Here is a 14,129-nt window from a genome sequence, read left to right as displayed (position 1 = left end):
AATTAATTATACTAAGTCATCTTACAATAAGATATTTTTAGGAGATTACTTTCTTCTTTTTTATAAATACAGCAAATTTGGACAAATAAAAAGTGTAATTAACTTCAAATTTGTTGGCATTAAATACTGCTCCATATAAATTAAATTAATAGTAATACAAATGATTATGTAGTGTCTAATTAAATAAAATATATGGATAATTATTTAGAGTTGATATTAACTGTATGGATACTATATATTTTATTAAATTTATAAAAATATTTAACAAAATAAAATAATTAAAAAACTAATTTTAAAAATAATAATAATAATGATAAGATTAAAAAACTAATTTTATTACATTAATCATTTTTAATATAGCATGAAAAAACTTCATAAACAAAATAGACAAAGGATTGTTGCATGATAAAGCAATTAAATTAAAATTTTATAAACTAGAACTACTATTGAAAAAATGATCGCCATTCCCATAACTATATTATGTGGTATATATATTCCATTATTTAGTGTTTATATATAGTGTGCCTATTATATATTGAATATGCATAAACTTTCCATATAGGAGTAATAAAATGGTGTACATTTATTAAAGAGTGTTTCCATATTTTATATATCTAGTTGGAATATATATTTTCATTTGTTAAAATTTTATGAGTGTGACATACCTATGTCACCTTGGTATTCTTGACTAGGGAATTTTTTCTCCAGATCAAGAGTTAAAACTAGAGATTTTACATATGTACCATGGAATTAAATTGGAAGAAATAATCATTTTCATATAGGAGAAATAAGAATTTCATAAAATAAGAATCTTTAATAGTAATTTCATAAAAAAAACTTTCTTCTGTTATTGACTTTTTTTCACAGTCGAAGACCTCAACTCTCTCTCTCTCTACTAGTCGTAATTTTCTCTCTCTTGATCTCAGTATCCAACTGCTTGTTTCTGGACTCACTCACTCCTCGCAGATCTTACACTCCGATCCCAAGACTTTCCCAATTGTCAACAGATTCTGTCAAAATGGTGATTTTCTCTGCTACTATCTGAATTCTATTGTTATTCGCATTAGCCACTTGTCTGCCAGATCTGCCATCCTTTTCGAATTCATGCTACTTAACTTGTTTTCCAATTGATCGTGCTTGTAATTCCGGGAATGAGGGGATTTATTTTCGGTTTGATAAAGATCTGAGGTAATGTTATTGTTTACTGACTCATTTTTTTCTGTTTACTTCCTCTTCCTCTGGAATTTGGTGCAGCCGCTCAGATTGGAAATCAAGGTACCAATGCCGTTCAATTATAATTGTGCGACTGATTTTAATTTTCTGCATCTGATAAGAGTGTTTGGCTGACTTTTTTTTTTTTTTACATATTTCCTTCTAATTAATTCATCAGAGGAAACTCGCACAACGATCACAAAGAGTAAAATCAGTGGATCTGCATCCAACAGAGCCATGGTATGTTCCTGCGGAATCAACTAAAGCGTTATAGTAGTTGCGTACTTGCATTTGCATCTTAATTTGCAATATGGATATAATTCCTTATGAAAGGTTAGTTTTTTATGGAAGAGGAATTGTTAGTTTTGGACTTTTGGTTGAGACAACAACTGAATCAGTTAAACACTTCAACAGCTTTTTTCTAGTACTAATAAATTTAAGATATCAACACGTAAAAATCACGTTCCCTGCTGTTTCTTTGTTAATCAACTTCGAGGTATTGTTATACTTGTCAGTTTACTGCATCCAAGCAATGTTTGTGCTGTTAGTGTTTCTGAGATAGAGTATACATTGATTTGCTTGTATAAGGGATGAAGTATACTGATCTATTTCTTCAGCTCTCCACATTGGTCACCCTTAAATTGGAAGTATTCATGTTTCTTGTGTTTTTACAGGATATTGACAAGTTTGTATTCAGGGACTGTTTGTATTTGGAATTACCAGACTCAGGTATGGGAATGCACGAATGATGTAATGATATACCATTCAATGATTGGTCTTCTCTGTCAACTCCAGAATAATATAAGACTGTAGAGTTTAAACTACTTCTCAGATTGCATGCCATCTCCAACCCATTCGAAGAATTAGTTTTATAGACATCTGCTAATAATGGGGTGACTCTATTTCTGTTGTCTAAAATATTCAAATTGTTAAAAAAAGCTGCTCCTTATTGTTGTGTTCATATGAGACCTAACTCCTGGGCTTATGCTTTCCTGGTGTATGTGTTTGCATATGGGGTAGATTTTGTCCACAACTTTCCTTACCAAAGATATAAACTTTGACTTTAAGGGGTTAGTTTCTCTAAGAACAGTGAACCTAATCGACATCAACCTGCTTACATTATAATATGATAACAAAGACGTGCATTATCAGAGAATTATTTGAAAAGGGACGTTAAGTTCCTTGGCACTTCTGTAACTAGCTTTGAAATAATCTCTTATTCACTATAAGCTAATATTCTGAAACTTAATTCTGCTGCTACAGATAATGGTTAAATCTTTTGAGGCTACAGATTTACCAGGTACATGATTAAAATCAAATTTTGAATTCCTTGGAGACTAGAATATTTAACATGATGAGAAATATGTTTATATTAGTTCCTACCACATCATCTTGCAGTTAGATCGGCTAAATTTATCGCACGAAAGCAGTGGGTTGTTGCTGGTGCTGATGATATGTTCATTCGCGTGTACAATTACAATACAATGGATAAGGTAACAGTGTTTGAGGCACATACAGATTATATCAGGTGTGTGGCTGTTCATCCCACTCTTCCCTACGTGCTGTCATCCTCTGATGATATGCTAATAAAGCTTTGGGACTGGGAGAAGGGATGGTTGTGCACTCAAATTTTTGAGGGTCATTCTCACTATATTATGCAAGTGACTTTTAATCCGAAAGATACAAATACTTTTGCCAGTGCTTCACTTGACCGCACTATTAAGGTATAGATGGAATCACCCACTGATAATTTTTTTCTCTTTTTTTTTCCTGTTCACTTGACATTGCATAAGCTTGCAAAATTGCTTTCATAGATCTGGAATCTTGGCTCTCCTGATCCAAACTTTACCTTGGATGCTCACCTGAAAGGAGTCAATTGTGTTGATTATTTCACGGGTGGTGATAAACCATATCTCATTACTGGTTCTGATGATCACACTGCTAAGGTTTGTCTCTTGTTCTGCCTTTAGCCTTATGGAGAGTGAAGCTCAGATACAATAATCTAAAATATCTGTAAAACTTGCAAATAGGTGTGGGATTACCAGACAAAGAGCTGTGTGCAGACATTAGAAGGCCACACACACAATGTGTCTGCAGTTTGCTTCCATCCTGAACTTCCCATTATCATAACTGGTTCTGAGGATGGTACTGTCCGCATTTGGCATGCAACCACTTACAGGTGACCTGTTTTCCAAAGAGTGTTATATACTTACACTTGCCGTATTTGTTCAATTGTTCCTTTAGAATATGTTACACATCCCTCTTTGTTGTATATATTCAGTAACTATTGTGGGTGCCGTATCCCATTTTTCTCTTTCCATATTCTGTGGATGAGATGTCTCACCCTTTTATCATTTTGCAGACTTGAAAACACATTGAATTATAACCTTGAAAGAGTTTGGGCAGTTGGCTACATTAAAGGTTCGAGAAGGTACATTCCATTATGATTATTTTATTTCTTAAAGTCCTAACTTTTCATATTGTGTCACTATCTTGACTTTAAATTTAAAAGTTGTTTCTAGGAAAAGTAATATGAGAAACTGTATACTTATATTTTTTAACCTTATTACTGAAGAAACTTATGACATGAAGTGCATTGGTTTTACCCGAGGAATCTGACCAAGTTAGCTTACTTGGTTTTGAACTATAGAGAATTCTCCAAAGAACTAAATTGTTTGCATGTGTGTGCCTCTTTTATTTGGATAGCCCATCTGAATCACTCAATGCTCAGGGTCGTAATCGGTTATGATGAAGGCACGATCATGGTAAAGCTTGGTCGTGAGGTACCTGTTGCTAGTATGGACAATGGGGGGAAAATAATTTGGGCCAAGCATAATGAAATTCAGACGGTCAACATCAAGGCTGTTGGGGCAGATAATGAGGTATGTAGTTTTCTTCAAATTAACTCCAGAATTAAAAGCCACATGCAGGTCTGTGATTAGCTCATCTCAGGTTGCTGATGGAGAGAGACTACCCTTGGCAGTTAAGGAACTTGGAAATTGTGATCTTTATCCACAGGTATTTTTCTACTTATTTGAACATGTTGCTTTAAGTATCTTAAGTCTTCTTGTGTATAAGAATATGGATGGTTATCTTTTCTGCCTCCACTTTTTCCATCTTCTTTTTTCCTTATTTAAAAAAAAATAACACCTCATGTACAATTGAAATGCTGAATATAAATCTCATTGCGTATTTTTAGAAGACATTTAGCGTATTAAAACTGAGAATATTTTGATTCTTTAGTATTAGATTCTTGTTGCATTAAGCTGAAATAAGCGAGCTCACTTGTTTACTTTCTAGGTTGTCATATTATTAACTTTTCCTCTCTCCTCGTTTCTTATCTGACAGAGCTTAAAGCACAATCCCAATGGTAGGTTTGTTGTTGTATGTGGAGATGGTGAATACATAATATACACAGCTTTGGCATGGAGAAACAGATCATTTGGCTCGGCATTGGAATTTGTTTGGTCAACTGAAGGAGAATATGCTGTTAGAGAAAGCACATCTAAGATTAAGATTTTCTCCAAAAATTTCCAGGTTGCTTTTTAAAAATCCTTTTTGTATTAACATTTCTGTCCTAGTAGGATATAAACTTAAAACTAGATGACAGTCTTACTATCTTGCTTTGTCAATACTCTTTCTTAAGTTCTGCATTAAATTTATTCCAGTTCTGGTTCTAGTATTGCTACATTGCATTTACACAAATATGCTGTACAGTTACTTATGTATGGTTCTTCTTAATAAGGAAACATATTAACATTTGTGTATTGTTCATAAATAAACCTTGTCAGCAATCTATATTGAGTTTTTAGTTCATCATTTGACTATTACTCTATTAGAATGACGATTCAGTGGCTTTGTTTCAGGAGAAGAAAAGCATCCGGCCCACTTTTTCTGCCGAGCATATATATGGTGGCAATTTATTGGCAATGTGTTCAAATGATTTTATTTGTTTCTATGATTGGGCTGATTGCAAGTTGATACGGAGAATTGATGTCACTGTTAAAGTAAGAAAATTGCAGATTAAGATATTTGGTTTGAATCTTACTGTCTCAGCCATATAGGTTACGTTTTTTAATCTGTTTCTTGGTGATATATTCCAGAATCTCTACTGGGCTGACAGCGGTGATTTGGTGACCATTGCCAGTGATACATCATTCTATATACTTAAATACAACGTAAGGCGTGTATTCATATTATATCTCACGAATGTACACCAGGGTTCAATTTGGGCAAGTGTTTGTAATTGAATCGGCCTTTATATGTTGCAGCGTGATGTTGTTTCTGCTCATCTAGATAGTGGAAGATCAGTAGATGAACAAGGTGTGGAAGATGCTTTTGAGCTTCTTTACGAAATTAATGAAAGGTTACGAACTGGACTTTGGGTTGGGGATTGTTTTATTTACAATAACTCTTCCTGGAGACTCAATTACTGCGTGGGTGGTGAGGTAGGACTTACATTACCATACCTACTTATATCATAAATCTTATTTTTTGTAAAATGTTATTTCCAGAATGTATGATAGAAACGTTGTGTTATGTGATGTTTTAGGTGACAACAATGTTTCATTTAGACCGACCAATGTACCTGCTTGGGTATCTTGCTAATCAAAGTCGTGTTTATCTCCTTGACAAAGAATTTAAGTGAGTTATTCATGATTTCTCTTGGAAACATAGCCTGTGTACTTTATTTTGACTACAAGAATTGAATAGTTTGTACAATCTTTACCCAGTAAAGAAATTATTAGTCACTTCTTTCTTCTTGATGTGAGGGGAAGGGGCTCTTCTTGTTTAATTTTAGTTTATCTCCAAAAATAACCTTTATATGTATCTTGCAGTGTTATTGGATACACATTGCTACTCAGCTTGATTGAATACAAGACTCTTGTAATGCGTGGTGACTTGGAAAGGGCAAATGAGGTCTTACCATCAATTCCAAAGGAACATCTCAACAGGTTTGTTAATATCAGAACATCTTAGTTAGTTACTTAAAGTTCTCCAAAATAAATATGCATGATAACTAAGTCAACTAACTATTGAAATTAATATTCATGTGCAGCATCAATGAAAATAATCCTGCTTTATCTCAAAATTGAGGAGTCAAATATCAACGTATTTAATAAACTAATTGCATACATCAATTTGGTTTTCTTTTGTTCTTGCTTGCTCTGAAGTCCTCCAATTTATGATACAATCACTCATTTGTACACATAAAAAGAACACCTTGGATTTCTTGATCTTTCTAAACTATGAAGTCTAGCTCTTAACGTATATACGTCAGATTTAACATTCTTAGATTGGCTTTTCTTGACTGCTGAATGACTGATTTTAGTTCCTTACTAAAGTTAAATAGTGAAGATTCTGAATGTAAGAGAAAAATTTCTTAATACCCTGTTCTAACCCCCTTCTCTCTCTCTCTTTGGTTGGCTCACTTGCTCGCTCTCACTATCTCTACATATTCACATTCAATCTGATTCTGACACATAAATTCCTGCATCCATTATTAATTTAATTAATATGAAAAATCATACTCCATGTAGTGTCGCTCGTTTCTTGGAATCACGAGGTATGATAGAAGACGCACTTGAAGTTGCTACAGATCCTGATTATAGATTTGAGTTGGCCATACAGCTAGGCAAACTAGAAATTGCTAAGGTAAATGGTGTTAACTTTTTCTTTTTTCTTGGAGCTCTCTATATATTCAAAATTTTTGCTCAAACACTTTTTATTTGTTGTGGCTGGCTGGCTGGCTGGCTGCTTACTCTGGAAGAATATCTTTCGTGTTATACTCTGAATTCTTGTCTTTGGATTGAATATGTAGTTCTTATTGTGTTACATTTATGGTTTTCACTGCAGGAAATTGCAACAGTAGCACAGAGCGAGTCTAAGTGGAAGCAATTGGGTGAATTAGCCTTGTCTACTGGGATGGTAGCCTCCTGACTATAAGTCAATAAGCTAAAATGATGGCTTTTGTTATAAGACCTGAATGTTTAACTGCTAAATCCTTTAGCCAATTCCTTCTAGATTATTTTAATTTTGGTGCTAAAGATCACATTTATCCTCATCCATGCTTGATTTGTATGGATACCTAGATTGGTCCAGACGTCTCTTCCTTTCTAATAGCTTATGCTTATTTATTGTGGTTCAGTTGGAGATGGCAGAGGAGTGCTTGAAGCAAGCAAAGGACATGAGTGGTTTGTTGCTACTCTACTCTTCCTTAGGCAATGCTGAGGGAATTTCTACACTTGCTTCTCTTGCCAAAGAACATGGGAAAAATAATGTTTCATTCCTTTGTTTATTTATGTTGGGAAAATTGGAGGACTGCCTTCAGCTGTTGATTGATAGGTATTCTCGTTACTTTCATCTAGCTGGTCTGCTGTATAGTTATAATAACTCTTATAAGTTATAACTTGTGAGTCCTTTGCAGCAATCGGATACCTGAGGCTGCATTGATGGCACGGTCATACCTCCCAAGTAAAGTGTCAGAGATTGTTTCTCTTTGGAGAAAGGACCTCAGCAAGGTCCTCATCTTGCTACTATTCATGTCTACTTTTTAATTGTAGGAGTCATGCTTTAGGATACTCTACAGATGTATTCTATTGAAACAAAAGAAAACTAAGGCTGAATGCCTTTTACGGTATTCTTTTTGTTATTAAATTTTAGTTCCATTGCTATTGGCAGATTAATCAGAAAGCTGCCGAGTCTCTTGCTGATCCGGAAGAGTATCCTAACATGTTTGATGATTGGCAAATTGCTTTTGCAGTTGAAGCCAAAGCTGCAGAGACAAGGTCTTCTATTTAGATAATTTCTGCACCATTATTATTTGATCAAGCATATTTATGTACGTAAATTACCCATCATTTGTAGGTTTGTCTTTTGTCCAGCCTGCTTTCCACATTGAATATTGCAGAATCATATTAAATATAATATACAGTTCAAATTAGTTAGCTATGGCACTAAGATATCTGTTTCCATTTTATTTGTAGGGGCAAATATCCTCCAGCATCTGAATATGTGCAGAATGTTGATAGATCAACCGCAAGTCTTGTAGAAACTTTTAGAAGCATGCAAATGGAAGAAGAAGAAGAAGAATTACCAGAAAACGGAGATGTGGATTACGAGGTATTGATGAATTATTGTCCTAGTAAGCCTATCTGATGGTGTTATTATTCTGGAACTTATGTCTGTGTTATCATGCTATGTACATTTCTCTTTCATATTTTTAATTAACTTTATCAAGTATGCTGAGCAGAATGGACATGAAGCACAAGAACCACAACATGATGAACAAGTAGAAGGGCATGACGATGGCCAGGAAGAGCCTGTTGTGGTGGATGCTGACTCAACTGATGGTGCTGTACTTGTTAACGGAGATGAGGCCGAGGAAGAGTGGGGTACGAATAATGAAGGAAAACTGTCAGCCTAAAAGCAATTGGTTGGGCCGGTGTGATATTCCTAATTTTGTTGCTGGTGATTAATTGATTTCTTCTAGTTGCTGTGTTGCCCAGTTTTTGTAGTCCCTCTATTTAGCTCTACATAATTCACTATGTGCTTTTGGTGCATCTTTTCTTTCTATGCATAGATTTCTATAATTCAGCAGATGTTGATCCACATTTTGAAGCAGTTATTATTATCCAAGTTTTCTCCTAAGTTTGCTTGGATTAGACCTTTGCCCCATTTTTTTAGAAAAAATATGAAATTTCAAATCAATTCGCATAGTTTGACTTCAAAGCATCTTTAAATGCTGCTTCAATTTGTACATGATGCCTTAGCCTTGTCAAAACTTGTATGAAGTCTTGTTTCTAGTGGCTCGACTAGTCATGCTACCATCTTACGAAGCAGTTCTTTCAATGGCTGGTCCTTAATTTCTTCTCCCTTCTGCTTATATCCAGTGCTTACGCCTCGTCACTAAGGCCAGAGAAGACAGACGGTTCCAGCGTTATACAGTTTCTCTCGTGGTAAGACTCTTTTAACTTCTTTTAACATTGAGTTATTTTTAAACGTGCTGAAGATCTGCATGGTTCTGTCTGGATCTCTGTTGGTAAAAATTTTGTTTGCTCGACTCTAAATTCGATTCTCATATGCCCAGCAGCCCGGAAGAGGCGATCAGGTGGCCGAGTGTCTTTCTACAAGTGGTGAGATAAGCACAATTATTTTTGCTACATATTACACTGCTTTAGACTTATTGGAGTTCCTATTTTTTTAATCACACTCTCCCTCTCCCTGTCTTTGTATGGTAATTTTACCTCTTGTCATGCGGCGTTGTGAATTGTAGATACATAGTAGTGTTCTACAGAGTGTACTCATCATCTAATGTAGGCAGAATTTTGTCACACTATCCTGACTATAATATTGTATTCATAAATCCTGTCACGTTCATGTTTCTTCATACCAGAAATTCAATTTTTCGAATATCATAGCATGTGGATTTTTAATCAATAGAATTGAGTGAATTTTGAAATTTCAATTAATATAGACATAATTATTTTGTTTTAAAAAAACTCATATTTTCCCCAATCTTCTGTCTTGTGATTGTGAGTGGTCTTGTTAGAAATTGGCTTGCAGGTCTATTGTTAAACAGCCACATTACCACCCATGCTATTCTTTAAAATAAAATTTACTACTCCCTCCGTCCCATAAAAGATGACATACTTTCCTTTTTAGTTTGTCCCACAAAAGATGTCACATTTCCCTTTTTGGAAAAAGTTCTCTCTCACATGAATATAAAAATTATATTTTCTCTCTCCATTTAACACACAAAACAAAACCTCCTAAAATCCCGTGCTATTTTCAAAGCATGCCAACTTCTCTGGGACGGAGGGAGTACTATTTATAAAGAATCCCAAATTTTTTCTTCGATCCCAAAGAATCGAAGTAGAACAATTTAATATATATGAATATTAATTTTATTAAAATAAGATCATGTGCCACCCATAAGAGCATCGTTAACAGAGAGGCGGAGAGTGATTTGGAGTCAGACAACGTAGAGTGGCGTTGCCAAAGGTGTGCAGCCGCAATCACACCTTGAATGGGAACCAAACCGGGCGCCAGGCATGGTCCGGTGGAACCCAGCAGCGGTGTTGCAGACCCCGCACAACTGAATTGGCCTAAATTAGCAACGCAAGACTCAATCAACCCAATAAATAGCTACTATATATTACTATACTTTTAGGTGGTGTTCGGTTCCTAGATAAAATAATACCAAAATACAATTTAGGATTGAGTTGTGAGATTATTTTAGTCATATGGGTTAACTATGACTAATTATCCATTAATGATTAAATTGTGGGATTGAATCTCATGAACCAAACGCACCACATGTTTAATTTAAAATACAATCTTGTAAACTAAACACCCCTTAATCTTATTCATCACATATGCCAAAAGAAATGCCCCTAAATTAGCAGCTTCATCCCTATTTAAAAGCATTTAATTTGTTGAGTTCTAAAATCACCACCTACCTCTAGTGTATAGTGCACAAGTTTCCTTAGGGGTTGATGGGAAGTTGAACATAAATATTAAAAATCGAAGCTATAAAATCATAAAATCAACTGCTCCACTATTTAGGATATCGCTTTACAAAATAAGTACAAATTTCAGTAATCGTTAAAAATATAATGAAAAAATAAATTAATTAAATTGATACTCCTACTAGATTTGGAATAGGGAATTAGGTTTGAATGAAATGCTAATCTGACAATTAAAAATGTGATTTATGGCATAATTTGAGGTATAAAATTGGACTAGATTGCTAAAGCCTAAATGGCTGATTGAATAATCTTGATTTCCTTTTTAGCTGTGATTAAGTATGCGGCTTAAAATAAGGTATAAGTATTAATTACGGGAAAGATTATGCAATTTATCTCAAAGAAATTAATCATACCAATATACAGTATATACTCTACTTACTAAAGTTAGTAGGTTTCCACATATAGGGCCAAGGAAAAAATACCAAAAATACCAAATTTTTGGTATACCGTGATTTTCGGTACGGTATGATCTTTTGTAAGGTAATAGTATGAATTTTCATATACCGCTGTATACCGTTGAATAATGAAATTATATACCGTAAAATATATATATAATTATATATAAAATATATTTTATATATTTGTAAATTATATGAACAAAATATATTTAATACAGTGTATTTTTTAAATTATAGTAAGGTATACAACAAAAGTATGGTATACCGAACTTCGATTTCGGTATACCGAAAATGAGGTACGATATCGGTATAAAAATTCACCATACCGAAAATAAGTTATACCGAAGTTCGATACACCGAAAATTTTGGTAAGGTAAAGGTATGGTTTGCATATCGAATTTACGATAAGGTATACGGTATGGTGGTTTCAGTAAGGTATACCGTACCTACCCACCCCTACATAAACCACACATTTTTATTTGTATTCAGTTTTTTTGGAAGAAGAAAATGAAAAATGAAAAATGAAAACTATTTTTGTTGTATTGATGACGATGATGATTATTTCAGTTCAGGGTATCATCGTAGCAATCGAAACTAGAGAGCAATGTTATAGACGTTGTATTAATGATTGTGGAATTGCACGAGTGACGCGACGTCAAAAATTGTGTAGTCAAAGATGATTGTGACAGCAAACTTAAACTTATGTGTTGACCAGAACTTGACTAAATTTCGTAATGTAAATGACGATTATCCTAAGTTTAAATAAATAATGTGACGAAGTAAAGTTTATGTCGATAATTTAAAATCTATTCAACATTCAACCAAAAGTACTAGAAAAAGGTAGATATGGCATTCCAATCCTACAAATTTTCGGTTGTGATCCCATCTGCAATAATAATCTTTTTTATCTCCTATTTCAATGTGATCCCATCTGCAACATTCCTTTTTAATTTGTCTACTCATAAGCAAGAGAGTAAGGAAAATTATATTTAATGCCTAAGAAAGAAACTACAAAAGTATTTTTAATTTGAGATTATTTATCTGCAATAATTTTCCTTTTTTTCAGATAAATGTTTATAAGTATGTTATTTTAATTTACATAACAAATGGCTGAATTTGGTCAAAGTACTTTTAACGGCAATGATAATGTATTAATAATATTAGTAATCTTTAAACATAGAACGTGGGTTGATGGGAAATTAGTAAAAATTTATAATCGAATCTATAAAATCATAAAATCAACTATATAAGAAACCTCGATCGACAATGTATAGGATCACTTTACAAAATATATAAAAATTTCATTATTCGTTAAATAAGAAAATTATTGACATATTTCTTTTTCTTTTCTTTTTTTGCATTAATGACAAATTGAATATTTCAGAATAATTGCTATTTGCCGATTCCTAAAATGGCAGCTTTATGTATGTCATCTCAAAGAAATCTAAAGTCAGTATATTTTCAACTATATATATCTAGCCTCACACAACCTAATGTGATCAACACATAAACACCTAAACATTTTTATTTATAAATTCAGTTTTTTCCAAAAGAAGAAAATAGAAAATGAAATCTGTTTTTGTTGTTTTTATGATGGCCATGATGATTGTTTCAATTCATGGTATGGTCGTAACAAATGAAACTAAAGAGGAATGCTATAAACGTTGCATGGATGAATATGGAATTGAAGGAGTCGATTGCATCAAAATTTGTGTAATTAAAGATGATTGTGACCACAAACCCGCCGCCGCCGTTGCCAAGTCTCAGCCGTCGTCGTCCTCCGCCGCCGCCAGTGAGTTAGACGTTGCTCATTCACTGCCATAGAAGTAATGTACTAATGTTTAGCATACATATTCTCAATAACTAATAATGTACAAGTGGATGTTTGGCTAAGCTATTATTTTCGTGATGAATTATTAAAAATGGACTATCGGATATTTCAATAATTGTTTTCATATTTATCTACATTTTAGAAGAGTCCATTTACTAATTACTAATCGAGTTAAATGAGAAAATAAAGATAATTAATTGACTTTGAAAAAGGATATTTATGAAGTCGTTGTGACATTGAGATATTTTCTTATATTAATTCTTGCTATTTTTGATTCATTTGTTTTAAGAAATTATACAAATTGACTAATAACAAAACATATAATATGAATGTCAAATTAAAGATTGACTATAGTTTAAATTTGGAGGAATTGCTTAAGCCTTAAATGAACCACTCGACCTATGGAAAAACTTTTTGACAAAGTGGCACTATCTTGACAAATTAAATGGAAAAATCCACATCCAAATTAGACCATCACTATATATAGTAAATTGCTTCATAGGTATTTATATATGGAAATTACCTAATTATATTTGGACTGATATATTTAATATGTATACTTATTTAGTGCAATAATAAAATTAGACTATTAAAAGCGTGTGTAGTTTATAAGGTCACTTAAAAAACTGCATATATTAATATTATTGTATGTAAATGTTAATTATTATATAACTGAATAAATAATATTCAAATGTCAATTTAAATGTATTGATTAAAGTTGATATACTTCTTTTAACTTTAAAATCAACTAATAATCTAACTATTCTGTTTAAAAGAATATAAATGAATTGCCTTTGATAATAATTTTCTTATTTTAAAATTTTTCGATTTTTGACATGCTACCACGAAAGATAAATTAATTAATATGCTAATAAAAATTAAATTATGATCATGCATTTTGTTTGTAGATAATTTTTACTTAAATATATGTAGTATTTGTATACAGGGGTGCACTAGGGTGCCACTATAGTTAAAATAACATCATACTGTTGGGACTACCGCAGCGGAAGACACGGAAACCAAACAGGTCCTAGAACGGATCTATTTAGGTGATTATGCATTCGACTCCAATTTCATGCAATAAACATAGATCTATAGATATAACATCAAATAAACACATAATCATGCAATTTGATGTAGATTCGATTGTTACCTCTT

General features: G+C 33.1%; 1 protein-coding gene across 8 annotated transcripts; it reads left to right on the top strand.

Moving 5' to 3' along the window:
- The first annotated feature begins 865 nt into the window (after nucleotides 1-865).
- On the top strand, nucleotides 866-9,601 carry LOC125207275 (coatomer subunit beta'-1-like). 8 transcript variants are annotated; one of them, XR_007173942.1, is made up of 26 exons: nucleotides 866-1,021; nucleotides 1,255-1,275; nucleotides 1,391-1,452; nucleotides 1,887-1,941; nucleotides 2,476-2,512; nucleotides 2,611-2,936; nucleotides 3,027-3,158; nucleotides 3,243-3,391; nucleotides 3,575-3,643; nucleotides 3,944-4,094; nucleotides 4,165-4,230; nucleotides 4,561-4,749; nucleotides 5,079-5,219; nucleotides 5,316-5,390; nucleotides 5,484-5,660; nucleotides 5,765-5,856; nucleotides 6,051-6,167; nucleotides 6,753-6,867; nucleotides 7,069-7,140; nucleotides 7,361-7,557; nucleotides 7,640-7,733; nucleotides 7,894-8,000; nucleotides 8,199-8,334; nucleotides 8,465-8,647; nucleotides 9,105-9,170; nucleotides 9,305-9,601. XR_007173942.1 is itself a non-coding variant. In XM_048106545.1 (26 exons), the coding sequence occupies exons 1-25, from the start codon at nucleotides 1,019-1,021 to the stop codon at nucleotides 9,122-9,124; spliced, it is 2,745 nt and encodes a 914-aa protein (XP_047962502.1). In that variant the 5' UTR covers nucleotides 866-1,018; the 3' UTR covers nucleotides 9,125-9,170; nucleotides 9,305-9,601. The 8 variants fall into 8 exon arrangements, 2 of the variants coding, with proteins under 2 accessions (XP_047962502.1, XP_047962503.1); XR_007173943.1 differs by having other exon boundaries at nucleotides 9,302-9,601; XR_007173940.1 differs by having other exon boundaries at nucleotides 8,465-8,656.
- The last annotated feature ends 4,528 nt before the right edge of the window (nucleotides 9,602-14,129 follow it).

The sequence above is a fragment of the Salvia hispanica genome, chromosome 2 (genome assembly GCF_023119035.1).
Source record: "Salvia hispanica cultivar TCC Black 2014 chromosome 2, UniMelb_Shisp_WGS_1.0, whole genome shotgun sequence".
In the NCBI taxonomy this organism is placed as follows: domain Eukaryota; kingdom Viridiplantae; phylum Streptophyta; class Magnoliopsida; order Lamiales; family Lamiaceae; genus Salvia; species Salvia hispanica.
This window is presented reverse-complemented; position numbering and strand designations above follow the sequence as displayed.